This window comes from Oryzias melastigma, linkage group LG2, assembly GCF_002922805.2.
Source record: "Oryzias melastigma strain HK-1 linkage group LG2, ASM292280v2, whole genome shotgun sequence".
Classification (NCBI taxonomy): Eukaryota; Metazoa; Chordata; class Actinopteri; order Beloniformes; family Adrianichthyidae; genus Oryzias; species Oryzias melastigma.
The window spans coordinates 7,582,269-7,596,482 of NC_050513.1; the positions used below are offsets into that span (position 1 = coordinate 7,582,269).

The following is a 14,214-nucleotide window of genomic DNA, read 5'->3' on the forward strand; positions in this document are numbered from 1 at the left end:
ACAACCTGAGGGTGAGGAACCGTTGTAAAGTGTAATTAAATATTGCATTTTTTTTGGCATTCTAAGACAAAAAAAATTAGCTTTTTTTTGCTTAGTCTGGCTGGGGGTTATACTCTAATACTTATATATATATATATATATATATATATAAACAAATAAGCTCGTGTTGGTTATTATTCCTACTAACAGCCACTAGAGGGCACTGTAGGTGCATTATTAATCCTTATTCGCTACAGAAGAAGAACTGCCGGCCTTGATGGGATTGTTTCAAAGTGACGCACAGGATGAAGAATTGAAGAGATTTAGTGATTTTAGTTGATTTGTTACCATGTTCTTTAATATTACGGTTATCTGAAGAATAATTATTACATTATTTTTTTTTTTTTATTTCTCCGTTGCAACTAATAGTTAAAAAAATATAGTAATCTAAATAATTTTTTCACATAGATTTGCAACTGATTTTGATTGTTTGCTTTCAACTAAAATTAGTTGCCGAAATATTTTTTCAAAAATGTATAACATCTAGAAATCTCTTTATTGTTTATAATTCAATGAGAAGACTTCTTTCTTTTTTATTCCAGATAATATAATTTATTTGTTTGATAAAATGTTATAGTTTATTATGAATGTTTCGGACACCAGGTTAAAAAACATATGTTTTAAAGTTTTTACAGATGTATTAGTAACGAAAACACAATTTTTACAACAATGGTTTTGACGATAATGACACAAAATGACATTTAACCTTTAAGATCAGCAACTAAGGAAACCCAGAAGGGTAAAAAATCTAAGAAAATAGCAGATCGATTATTAAAGAAAGCCAAAAAAAAGATAATAAGCAACTAAGGAAACACAGAAGGGTCAAAAATCTAAGAAATTACCAGATCAATCATTTAAAAAAGCCAAAAAAGTGCTAATAAACAACTAAGGAAACCTGAAAGGATCAAAATTCTAAGAAATTAGCAGATGGATCATTAAAAAAAGCCCAAAAGTGCTAATAAGCAACTAAGGAATCCCGAAAGGGTCAAAAATCTAAGAAATTAGCAGATCGATCATTTAAAAAAAAATCCAAAAAAGCCAAAAAAGTGCTATATAAGGAAACCTGGAAGGGTCAAAAGTCTAAGAAATTTGTAATAATCAATTATTTTCATGTCTCCTTGTATTTTCTTTTATTTTGATTTTTTATATGGTTGTTGTTTTTCTAAATTTGTTATCTTTTGTGCCTCCTGTAACAATCCTACTTGAGAGCAGCCAAGAAAAATTCCAATGTACTTGTTCCATTAACATGTACAAATGTCAAAAACTCTTTATTCTTCAATTATAACAGTTAAAAAAAATCAATTTGTGTTTTGCAGTCACTTGTCAAACCATTTTTGAAACACTTTAAAGTTCAAATGTGAAATAAAATTTTGATAGAATTTTGAATTAAAATTAAATAGCCTAAAATCTGAAAGAAAAGCTTAAAAATATATACATTTTGACATCAATTCTGACTTGTTTGGGTAAAAAGTCCCCCTAGTGGTTGCTTAGTGAACTACATCTGGTATAAGTTACTTGACGTAAAGCGGAAATTGTTTGAATACATTATACCACACTTTTTGTGTTTTTTTTTTATTTATGTATTATTTGTATTGATTATAATATGTGGATAATGCAAGAACAGTTTCTTCCTGAGCTTCAAAAGTCTATTTGGTGATTTATTTATTTGTTTTTGGGATCAGTAATTACCAGCAGCCACAAACATATTTAAGTCTAAAACATTCTACAAATGTAACCCTGTGTGTTCCGTGGGGTTAAAAACTAAACAGAACAGTAGAAATACGTGTTAAAAAATCAGATTTAAGGGATTTTTCTAAACAAGAAATTGACACAATTTTCTCATTTTTGTAAAAAAGTCAAAAGTAAACAGGAAAAATCTGTTAAAGTAAATCAAAACTTAGTAATTTCGTTTTAAAACTCCATAAAAAAAGGCTTTCATGCTGTTTTTTCAGGATTCCGCTGCACTCCCAGCTTGCTAAAAACCTGTTGAGCGAGTATGACGCCCACTGACACACATGGCGACTGTCGAGTTTCTAAAGGTGTTTCCTTCGTTTTCTTCACCTGTATTGTTGTCTCCCTTCGTGGCCTGCTTGTACAGCCCGTAGAGTTCAGTCATCTCACTCTGATCCGGCTTGGCCTTCAGCACCTTCACCTCCTCTGCAGCTTTCTCAAAGGCCTCCTGCATAAAACAGAGCAAACCCATGAAATCATAACCTAAAACTATATGAAGTGAAGAGAAGCTGGTACTCACAGACATGCTGGAAGGAAGAAGGACTCCTCTGTGCGATCAGGACTCCTCCAACTCGCCTGGTGATCACCTGAAAGTGAAGAGGAACGAGAGGAAAGGGTGGGACTCTTCTCTTTTTTTACCTGAAGTACACATATTCACCACAAGATGGCAGCATTCCCACACAAAAAGACTGTCAGACTGCATTTTCTTCAGAGATGGAAAAGTTTGATCTTGTTGCTGTTTTATTTTGGTTAGAAAATTCTCTAATAATTTAAAAAAAAAAAAAAAGATTTTTAAAACCGTTAATTGATACATATGACATTGAGGTTTGATTGTCTTGTGAATTCCACATATTTTTTTGTGAAAAAGAGAGCTTATTCTTCATAAAATGACATTTTCTTGAACTCTTTGTGAAGATGTGTTTTTATTTTATCAACAAAAACAGCTTTTCTAGTCAAAATAAGAAGACTTCTTTCTTTTTTGTTTATTTGATGAAAACTTTTAGTTTTTTATAAATGTTTGGGACACTGTGTTCAAAAATATGTGCTTTATTGTTTTCCATTTTTAAGTTTTTACAGATGTATTAGTAACAAAAATTTGCACAACACATTTTTTACAACAATCTATCAACGATTCGGACAACAGTGACACAAAATTACATTTTACCCGTCAGATTAGCAACTAAGGAAACCCGAAAGGGTCAAAAGTCTAAGAAATCAGCAGATTGATCATTAAAAAAAAAAGAAAAAAAGTGCTACTTTACTGATTGACAGATTCAAAAATCAAATAAATACTCAGAATTTAAGGCAAAAAAGTCAAAGCTCAAAGAAAAACAACATATTTTTATTTTAAACAATATTTAGAAGTATAAATAAACACAAATTGTCTTTGATCAGTTCTGCTGACAAGCTGTAATACCTCGATTCAACCTGTAGGGGGCAGCACACAGACGGATTTAGAATTATTCAAGTTTATTTTAAATTGTCCAAAATTTGTCAAAGACGAATGGACAGCACTTTAAAAGCCGTATTTATAGAGGTCAACAGCCAAAGAAAAAGATAATTTAGGGTTTGTTTAGTTTAAGTAAAAACTAAAAAGTTTGTGCCAAGCTAGTTTTTAAAACTAGCTGCATTTGCCACAAGGTTAAATGTTTTAGAGTTTATTTTGAGTATGACAAATATAGGGTTTGTTACCCTTTAAGAGCAATGAAGTCAGTCAGGAAAAACCTGAAGAATTCGGTAATTTCAAGACAGGAGGAGTCAGCACCTAGTGGCCGTCAATGGTACTGCAACTGATTTTTTTTACTTTTTTTTTGGTTTGATAGTTTTAGCCAGTTTATTATTAGTTTGTGATGTTTAAACACACATAGATTGATTAAAGTGTCCATTTTTGGCAGCTTTAGTGAGTTCGGATTCAGACGTGAGGTTCCCGTCAATAGAAATCAAGTCTCTGTAAGGAAAGTGACTTCACTCATGGTTTATTATCCGTCTCTTCTCAAACATTGCTGACGTCCTCCCCTCCTCCGTTGCGGCAGTCCTCCCCCGGCAGGGCGAACCGGATTTGCCGGCTTCTCTCCCAGCCGCGGCGGATCTTCCAGAGTCGGCCGGCCATGCAGGGCAGGAAGAGAGCCAGGCGACCACACAGGACGACGCAGGGGAGGATGAGGACCAGGACGAAGCTCGGGGGGAGGTAGAAGGGGTAGCGGGCGGGCGTGAAGGCGCGGTTCCACCCGAAGATGAGCGTGTGGGTGGTGGCGGCGGTCAGGGCGCAGTAACCCAACGAGGACTGAAAGACGGCACAGGAGAGACGGCATGAAGACTGAAGAAGAAGACTTTTATTCTGAAAAACCTCTCTGGCTTTTCAAGCTTTATATTTCAAATTAAAACACAAACGGCTTCAAATCCTAAAAATACAAAAAATATTATGCATGTTTTTATTGAAAACTTAAGACTTAAAAAAAGTATTTAATAATAACCAAGAAGAAATTGTTTCTTTTCCTTTTTAAATGTAATCTCTAATTTATTCCAGGTTTATTTATCATTAAAATGTAAGTCTTTAATCACCTTTAAGCATCCTTTCACTCCTGTAAGGATTCTGTTTCCTTCTTTATCAGTTTACATTCTTCAGTTTCCCCAGGAATCGTTTGTAGCTTATTTTATCATTAATGATTATTTTACTTTAAATCTTTAATATTTTAAGTCTATGTTTTACTTTTATTTAATATCTATACACTTCTTTTAACAGACTTATGGTAACAGTAACATTTCCCCTTTATGGGATCAATAAAGTTGTTTTTTTTTACATTTGTTTATCTATTATTTTACTGTCAATTTTTTTAAATATTTTTTTTAAATCTGAAACAATATTAATTAAACCAAATTAAATAAATCCTTTATCTATTTTTAACTAAAAAATGAATTGTTTAAGATTACAAAAAAAAATTATAAAAAGAAATATATTAATTGTTATTATTAGTAACATTAGTATTTATTTTATTTGATTAAAAACAGTTTTCTTTTATTAAAATTATTTTTATCTAAAAAAATAAATAAAAAATAATGAATTAAACTTGATTTTATTCAAAATATTTGGTATTAAAAAACAAGCAATTTTATTTTATTAAAAGTATTTATTTGGTATCAATTTTATTCATTAAAAAATATTTTGAAAGTAAATATTTTTGTCTAAGAATAAATAATGAATTTAATTTGATTCAAACTAAATTAAATCAAATAAATTATTTTTTTAATTAAAATCAATTATGTTTTTTCTGAGAATAGATAAAAAAATAATTAATTTGATTTGAATCAAAAAAATATTTATCCATTTATATTTTGTTAAAAGCTTGAAAAGGGGAGAAAAATCGTTTTGTAAAGAAGCTCAAAAAGAGCCAAACTATAATTGCTTTTTTTATACATTTCAAAAAATACTTTAAAAAGTAACTACACTTTAAAATATTTTCCAAAATTTCTATAACTTTTCTGTTATTACAAAATAAACAAATATGTATAAATATAAGTTATTAAAAGTAACTAGGATTACTTTTTCCCTAAGTAAACAGCCAAATGAGCAGCCTTCATTACTGGATCAAATCCTCTGATTGAAACCTCTTCAGGACGTCTAGAACGGTGTCTAAATCAGTGAATGATAACAAAATCTACTAAAATAAGCTTTTACTGAAATGTCTATCTCAACAGTTTGAGAACGTCTCCCTTTAGAGGGAAACCAGAGCTGAGAAAACGCTCAAATCCAGGATGAGTATTTCCAAACACACATGCAGCTTTGGCCTGCAGTGCCGGGCGGAGACCGCACCGTCTGCTTGAGTGCGACTAATCTGACAGCCGGGGGATTACCGGCACATGAAAGCAGGGAAGAGCTTCAGACGGAGACGGGGAAGCACGGGAAAGAGCCGGAGAGTGGAGGGGGCGGCGGTTTCATAGGTTGAAGCGGCGTCGGCGCCGTGTGAGCACCTGGATGAAGGTGAACTCCCTCCAGTTGAGGGTGCTGGCCACCGAGGGCAGCGAGGTGACGGCCAACAGCGAGAGCAGCCCGAGCGCCATGATGCCGGCAGAGAGGTACAGCTCCATCCTCCACACCTCCTCGTCATTCCACGAGTCCTCCACGCCGGCTTTGACCTGGCCCCGTCAAAATAAGAGCGTGGATGAAATATAAACTCAACACATTTGAAGAAAAAAAATCTAAACTGTAATGTTCCAATTTAAATCATCTAGAAAATCATGTAAAGAGAAAACAGTGTTCCCATTTGAGCTTTACTTTTTGGAAAACGTATATTTTTGTATAATGATGTCATCATCAACAGTTAGTTTAAAGTTATGATCCAGATCCATCAAAAACTTAACATTTACTTGCATTTTGTTTAAAACATTAAAGACACTTCTACAAGCTTACTTTCACACTGCACCCATGAGAGTGGACAAAACTACCTGAAACTAGCAAAGCTACTAAAGCTTATTTAGGAGGCACAAAAAGAAGAAAATTATTTTGTTTCACCATTAACTATTAAAATTAAAGCTGTGAGTAGAGTTTATGGGCCACAGGTGCGACCCTCCCCCGCCTTTGCTATCCCCTTTTGAGCAGCTGCTACACACAAACCAAGTTTTTTTTTAAATGTTTGCTTTCTGTTGATTTTTTCACCATAGCAACCATTATATTTTTTGGTAACCTGAGAGTGACAAACATGTCTATGTAATTTATTTAAGAATTGGTCAAAGTAAATTATAAAATTTACTTAGCAACAGAGTTTTTTTTTTTGTTAACCACGCCCAGATTTTTATGTTCATAGCAGATGTTATATCGTTTCATTCATCTTGAGCCAGGGATTCTTGTGATAAATTTTCACTATATTCTGGTAAAAACTATGGGAGCAGAAGGAGAATGTCACTTTTAAAAACTCGCCACACTAATGCCGTTCAAAATCTACAACTTCAAAATCCAGCATTAGCTTCCCAACAATACTCAAGTAGTTAGAAGATGATAGATCAAAATCTCTAGGAAGAGTTTAAATTTGTAAGTTGGCCTAAAGGTTAATTTATTTTAAATTCAAGACGGCGTTGTCGTCTTCTTGAGTTAACGAAACTTGGACTGTGGTTGAAAACTTAATCTGATGAAGTGCAAGTTTAATTTTGTGGAGATTGCTTAAACAAAAGTTCTCTTTTTTCCAATATTTGTGCAAAACTGCAAAAAAATCGCCACATTTTTAACTCTTTTCACAAAATGGCCACCGTGTCATCGGTCCGGTGGCCATCCCATAATAATTTCTAAATTTTCTTTTGGATATACCAGACATGTAGTTTTGTTTTGTTAGAGGAAAATTAAATATTTTTTGAGTCCATCCTTTGGACGGTTTTTCCTACTGTGATGTCATATTTTTTTTTTGTTTTTGAACGGGGTAATTATGTAAAAAAAAAACATTGTTATTGGGTACCAGGTGTGTACAAAACAAGGCAAAATGATCTCTAAAACACACATTAATTAAGAATAATTTCAAAAGCAATCTGGCCTTACAATTGTGTCAAGTAGCCAATTTACTAAAGCATCCCCACATTACCACACTACCCCCACCATGCTTGGATATTTACATTTACCCGTCAACAACTTTTAATTATGCAAATAGTTGCTGCGGTTGATCTTATTTTGAAAGAAACATCCTTCAACTTCAAGTAGATTGCAGTTATTGCACTAAGGGGGGCAATTACCTTTTTATTTTTACCTTTGTAAATGAAAGTATTAATGATAGTTTTTGTCATCCTTTCCAACTTCACACAATTGGAAAAAAAAAGGAAAAAATAAGCGAAACATAAATTGATGTCACTGTTTAAATACTTAAAGCTCACAGTCTGTTTTGATTACCTAATAATTTAGATATCTTATTTTTAGTTCCGCCTAGTAGAAAACAAGCATCAACAATGATGAACAGACTTGAGGCTGTTTGACACACGGTACAACACTCCTTTGACTAACCTGCTGGTATGCCATGTTGGAGAGTTTATAGCGGGCAGACTTCCTCAGAGGCAGACTCAGACTGTAAACGGCGTGCATGACGGCGCAGAGGAAACTGCACAGGCCGAACTGCTTCCTCGCAGTGAGCCATCGGTCCAGCCAGTTGGGGAAGCGTTTGTACTTGGTGTCCCATCGGAGCTGAAAGAAGGCGGCAAACAAGCCCGGCAGGTAAACCAGGGCCAGCATCACCAACGCCACCGACGGCAGAGAGGCGTTGACGACTTCGATGGGCATTTTGTAGAAGGCACCTTTTCCTTTCTCGACTAAGGGGTGGATAACTTCTTGGATGAAGTTGTACAGGTAGAAGAAGACGAAGAGGCACAGCATGCAGAGGACAGGGAGGCGCCATGAAGGGAACAGATGGTGTGGGAGGTTTTCTATCTCCAAGGAAGATGATAGGAAGCCCATGTCAACGGGGATGAAGCCCATTCTGTGGCAGATGTGCTTCACCAAGTCCTTGGCCTTACTACTATTGCCACACAGGAGAACCTGCACAAAACAAGAGATATTAAACCCAACACACATCAATGTAAACACCCACCATCCGCTGATGAGTCCTACCTGCCTGATTCCATCCCGCGGTCCATTCTGGAGCGCCCAGGCGGATAAAGTGTTGAAGCCTTTGACCACAAAGCTGTCTGGGAAAAGGTTGGAAAGTTGTTCGGCATTGGACGGGCCGTCTCGGTTGATGCCTAAACTGTTGCTGACGTCCACAAGCGTCTTTCCGACCAGAGCAGACTTCAGTGTCACCAGCGTCGAGTGGTGCTCGGGAAAAACTGCGACGAAAACGACATCCGCCTGGGTCGCTGCCTCCATCTGGGACGCCACCTACCGGAAAGGTTCAGTGCTTTAGGTCGACGTTGATGGATCGTTGAGGTTTCAGAGTCCAGTACAGACAGGTACACTCTTTCAGTAATGTCAGTCACAGACCATTTCATATTACAAACTACTGTACGCTTTTTTTTAAGTCTTCGAACAATACAAGACTGTTGGTGTCCCTTTCATCATTGTCCTTGCACTCCATTTAGCATAGGGACTGGACTCGACAAGGCCACTTCAGCAAGCAAGAATCTCATTTATACAAGTTCAAAAAATGTTCATAACATTTAAAAATAGTATTTTAAAAAAGCAGTCAACTGGACTTTGTAGATCTTTTATCATTAAAGACGTTTAACTTCTTCTTGTGTTCATTACTTAGAGAGAAATCAAGTCTAATAGCTGGACGAATATCTAGACGAAGAAGAATGTCCACAAATCTTCACAAAACCGTCACGCTAATGTGTTAAATTTGTTAACGAAAAATGTTTCCTAATCTGCAAGATTACCTCACACTCCATTTCTTATGCAGCGATATGTCCTAGACAAGCCAACTATTTTGTCATGTTACATCGACTTTCCAAAGACTCAAAGCAGGGAGATTTTAGGAGAGCATGCTACATTCTTGAATACGCGTTTAAGTCCGCGGTGTTCACACTGGACAAGAAAGAAGAGGCGTCTTCTTGTTCCTTCCCATAATATTTAGGTTGAAATTAAAGTTTACATTCTAGAGCTCAGTCATCAACCTTATTGTGTCCTCATCTGAATAAATTAAGATTCGTGTGCCTGAGCATTGTCACTTCATAGTGACTTCTGAGTCATTCAAGAACCAAAAAAAGAACACAAAAGTCATGAGACGAATGCGTGTTTGTCTAGTAACTTATTGTTTTTGGATCAGCTACTTCCTTTTTTCCCCCCTATTCTACCTGTTGTTCTCCTTTTTTCATTAGATACTTAAACTAGATACAAAATTTTGACAATGTTAGAACATTGTGTCTATTATTAGTTAGTTTTCTACTTTGTTGAGAGTTGTCATTCTTACATTGTGATATGGTCAGCGTCAGAAGTGTCAAAAAGAAAAAATAAATGTAAAGCTGGAGTAAAAAACAAATAAAATTTAAAAAAGCAGAAAATCTCAAAAGAAATATTCATAAACCTTCAAAACAATAAAGTGAAGAGAAACTCTACACCCTTGGAATCCTAGTCCATAGAAAGTAGACGTGCACAATAAACTGTGTGTCACTGACCAATCGGATGGGCATCTTTCTATCATTGACCAATTGAACGGACCTCTTTGACTCACTGACCAACCAGATGGACCTCTTCTATCATTGACCAATCCAACTGAGCTTTTCTATTAGTGACCAATCGGACAGACCTCTTCTGTTACTGACCAACCTGACAGATATTTTCTTTAATTGACCAATTGAACTGACCTCTTCTATCGCTGACCAATCGGACACACTTCTTCGAGTCACTGACCAATCGGACGGACCTTTTCTATCATTGACCAATCGGATGGGCCTCTTCACTTCTTTGATCACATAACCCTTGTGCTATCTTCTGGGGTCCAGAAGATGGCACGGTCCAATCCTTATACAATGGTGGACAGGATTTTAAGTCTGCCACAAACTTCAGTGAATATTTAAAAAAAAATCATTGAAGAAAAAAAAAGTTTAGTGTGCTGTCTTGGGGTCCAGATGACCTCACTTCCAATGTAAACATGCCTAGGATAGCATATTAAATAGAGCTCTTTTATGTTAGACTGTCTGCATTTTAGGGCCATCTGGAGTAAAATGTAAGTTATTTTAACTTTTATTTAAACAAAACTGTTGCAGTAAATCAAAATGAAGAATGTTTTTTGTTTTGTTTGCTATTTAGTCATGCATCACAACCCACAATATTGATGTCAAATATAAAATATGCTTAGGGCCTTAAAATGTCAGATTAAGAAAAGTAAAGTCTAATCTGAAGATGAGATCATTTTTAAAGTGTGTAAACATAAAAGCAGATATTATCTGTGTTGGGGAAAATTCCACGAAAACAGCAATTATGAAGGTGAGTGTGTTTGTGTGTTACCTCGACCTCCTCTGGGAACAGAGCCACAGACCGAGCGGGGCTCCGACTCCCCACCACCACTTGGTAACCAGAAGCCACCAGCCGCCTGGCCAGCGAGCGGGAGAAGTCACCTGTTCCCAGAATGCCGACCATGGGGGTGTTGGGATCCGACAGGGAGGCCTCGAGCTGTCTGGAGCCTCCTGATTCACTCCACCCTGGGACCAACGGCCTTGACATGTCGTCAGGCATGTTTCCCTGTAAATCTGAAGTCAAAATAACTTCTTAGATTTCAAATAAGAGGATTGTGCGAACAAAAGCAATTTTTAAAGCATGATAATATAATGTGAGCCTCAGCTGACATGTCATCTCCATCTACAGTTTTCAAGCTGTTGTGTTCCCAAAAATGAAATAAAAACACAAATTTAAGCAAACCATCCTCCATAAAAATCAAACAAGATGCTATTTACTCCAACTTTAGTCACTTTGTTAGGATTTTACTGAATGTTTCCTTGATTAACTATTTCAAGTATCCCCTAACACATTAAAATGACCACTATATAAATTATAATGCACATACATAACAAATAAACAAGCAACAAAGCGATAATGCTCCACAATAAACGCAGAAATTCGATATTAAAAAGCTGTTAGAAGCTACCTTTACTCGTTGTCCTTGTCAGAACTTCACCTACAAATAAAGTTTATTCAAACGCAGCGCGGTAAAAAGCGAGCGAGCACGAGCCGACCGGAAACACAAGAATACTCGACAGCGGTGGGTATAAAACATTTATGTTGGAAATTAAATGTAGAATTTTCCTACTTACCGACAACTGTTTATTGGAGCCGCGTTGCCTTTTACTGTAATCGGCAGAGCTGTTTCTTCCTGATAACGTCACGTAGTTGCTGAGGCCACGCCCTCCCACGCGGGGAGTGACGACGCGAAATACCCCGCCCCTTTTTAATTTTTTTTTTCTATTTTTAATTATTTAAACATACTTTTATAAGATATGACTTCCCTATACTGTTTAACATTAAAAATAATAATTTTTTTTTTTTTTTTTTTTTACAAAAATTCTAACTTTTCCACATTAAATCAAAACATATTCAGGAAAATAAATAGGAAAAAAATAATATCTAAAAATAAACGAATATAGAATTTTTTTGTGTATACATACACATTTACATCCATCTGTATCTTCACATGTCCCATTTCAGAAAGAACAACAATCAAAACAGCATCAAAGTAAAAGATTACAGCATTTAGGTAGCGTTCATATGTCCACATTAGCTAAAGTATTCTTGGATACTGAATATTAGCCTCTAAAATTGTAAATTAAATTCTAGATTAAAAATTTTGTTCAAAAGCATATGAAGAATAATTAGTAATTCGAATAAAATTAGGCAAAATTTTAAAATTTACTCAATTTGTGTCTTGACCAATCTACAATCCAATGAGGCGTTGTTTTTTTTTTTTTATTTATTTTTTTTTTTTAACGTAAATTTAGGGATAACATGTCCAAAGTCAGCCCTGTGAGTCAAATGTGGCTAGTACTCGAATTTTCACCAGCCCATGAAATCCTATAATAAAATCAATAATATTGTGTGTTTGATTTTTTCATTGTAATTGGCTAAATTTCATTATAAGCCACAGTAAACCTATAGCTAATTTCTTAAACGTTGACTGTAAAAGTTAACAAGAATACTGACGGCAAGAGAACAAGTGCAAATCATTTTGTGTGCCTGTGGTTTGTACTTTTGAATTAGATTACCATTTATTTCTTGTTCAAATTCCAAATTTGGAAGTTTACATTTTGTTCGCCCTGCTTTTGTTTCCACGTGTGACAAGTGTTTCTAATAAACTGACTGTTGACTCCCTTTCTTATCTGACACCTCGCTGCAGCTTTCAAACTGTTATCTGTCTCCTGCACTCAACATTACATTTGTTGCTTTTCTTAATCTCTCTTGTCTTTTTTATTGAAAATATCTAATGAAGTACCTCCTATTGTTTAAAATTCAGATGAGCTTAAAAATATGTGTTTATTAGGTTGGAGACATGTGAAAAAAATAGATTTTCCCCTATTTCCCATATTTTAGAACATTAAAGATTAGATAAATTCTTATAAGTGTGCTAAAAATTAAGAAAGTTGCATTATTATTATTAGTAGTAGTATGTAATAATTCACTAATAGTAAGCCAGATCATGACACAGAAATTCAAAATATTAAAGCAACATTTACACGTTTAAAAGAAAAAAATATATATATTTTATATAGATCCAGTGAGCAAATATACAATGTCTAACCCAAACTATCACCCTTCCATCGCTGTGCCTAACTAATAAGGTGAGCTGAAATGTTCCCTGTAATTTTTAGATGAAAGTAAGTCTTTCTCAGTTGTGGAAAGTAAACTGTTGCACACATTTTCTTTTCTTTTTCTTTTCGCAAAAACTACAGGTACAGCAAAAAAAAATATCTACAGGTTGAAGAAAAAACTCACAAAAAGCTGAACATCAGTTTTTATGTGGAATTACCTTTGAACCGTTCACAGAAAGAAGAGCAGAATCGCAATAAAACTTATCTCAAGTCATACATGCTACAGTTTTATGGCAGAAATTAAAGAATGAAAGTTGATCGTCAGCAGGAAAAGCTCAATGTTTCACTTTGTGTGCTCTCTATGCAGCTAATCTTTAAAAAATGTTTAACATTTATGCAAAAAAATCTGCAGATGAACAGACTTTGTGTTGTGTTCTGTAATTTAGCGATAACTACCACAAACTTGACCTGTTTTAAGTCTGTCCAAATCAAAATAATATATTTACTCTATATTAAAGTTGTTAGATCTTTTACAAAGAACAAACTTTTTTTTTTAAAAGACACAACTAAAACACATGTTTTTTTTATTTTTTTTATTAATTTTGGTTGAACATTAAAGCCAAATCCAACAAAAAATAATTTATACTGTTTTATTTGATCATTTCTGAAAGTATTTCCAGTATATTTTTATGGTTTATGTGTTGGTCTAAATCCTACACGACACTAAGAGGTTCTGAGTCTCGGTATCAACCCAGCTCTCTCTCCTGGAACTCCTGCTGAACATGCCGCCTCCCTCAGGCAGTAAGGTCTTACAGTGGTCTCACAGCGGTCAGTTGGCCAGGTTATGCCTGTATCAGATGTCATAGCGATTGAGACATCCCATTAATCGTATCGCGTACCCACTGTAATCGAGCGGTCTACTTTATACTACAGTGGGCCTTTATTGCTTGTGATTGTCCGTCATAACTTCCACAAACTTCCAAGTACTGTTAATACTTTTCAAGCCTGTGGTTCAGTGGTTTACCAATTTATTTTTAGCGGTATATCTGGATGTTTAAGAGTCAGGTTTTTACATATAAAGCTTCTTCTTTTCATTAAAAAAATGTAAGTATAGTATAGGTCATATATATTATTAAACATAGAATATATATGTATAATTTAAATATTTATATGTATGCAATGTATGTATACTTTCTATATAAATATATATATATATATATATAAATGTACTATATAGAA

The 14,214-nt window shown here is 34.9% G+C and overlaps 2 protein-coding genes across 4 annotated transcripts in view; both read right to left on the reverse strand.

Annotated features, from left to right (window-relative positions):
• Nucleotides 1-2,224, reverse strand: part of LOC112160037 (acyl-CoA-binding protein) — a 3,319-nt gene extending 1,095 nt beyond the window's left edge. The window contains exon 1 of the mRNA XM_024294362.1: nucleotides 2,101-2,224. Within this exon, the coding sequence (XP_024150130.1) occupies nucleotides 2,101-2,224 (124 nt within the window). The remainder of the gene's footprint in view (nucleotides 1-2,100) is intronic.
• Nucleotides 2,159-13,460, reverse strand: LOC112160033 (metalloreductase STEAP3). 3 transcript variants are annotated; one of them, XR_004949195.1, is made up of 8 exons: nucleotides 11,488-13,460; nucleotides 10,685-10,926; nucleotides 8,351-8,617; nucleotides 7,751-8,278; nucleotides 5,740-5,904; nucleotides 3,740-4,054; nucleotides 2,291-2,357; nucleotides 2,159-2,218 (listed from the first exon to the last, which is right to left on the reverse strand). XR_004949195.1 is itself a non-coding variant. In XM_024294350.2 (6 exons), the coding sequence occupies exons 2-6, from the start codon at nucleotides 10,910-10,912 to the stop codon at nucleotides 3,764-3,766; spliced, it is 1,479 nt and encodes a 492-aa protein (XP_024150118.1). In that variant the 5' UTR covers nucleotides 10,913-10,926; nucleotides 11,322-13,460; the 3' UTR covers nucleotides 2,802-3,763. The 3 variants fall into 3 exon arrangements, 2 of the variants coding, with proteins under 2 accessions (XP_024150118.1, XP_024150117.1); XM_024294350.2 differs by lacking the exons at nucleotides 2,159-2,218; nucleotides 2,291-2,357 and having other exon boundaries at nucleotides 2,802-4,054; nucleotides 11,322-13,460; XM_024294349.2 differs by lacking the exons at nucleotides 2,159-2,218; nucleotides 2,291-2,357 and having other exon boundaries at nucleotides 2,802-4,054; nucleotides 11,488-13,458.
• Between the last annotated feature and the right edge of the window lie 754 nt (nucleotides 13,461-14,214).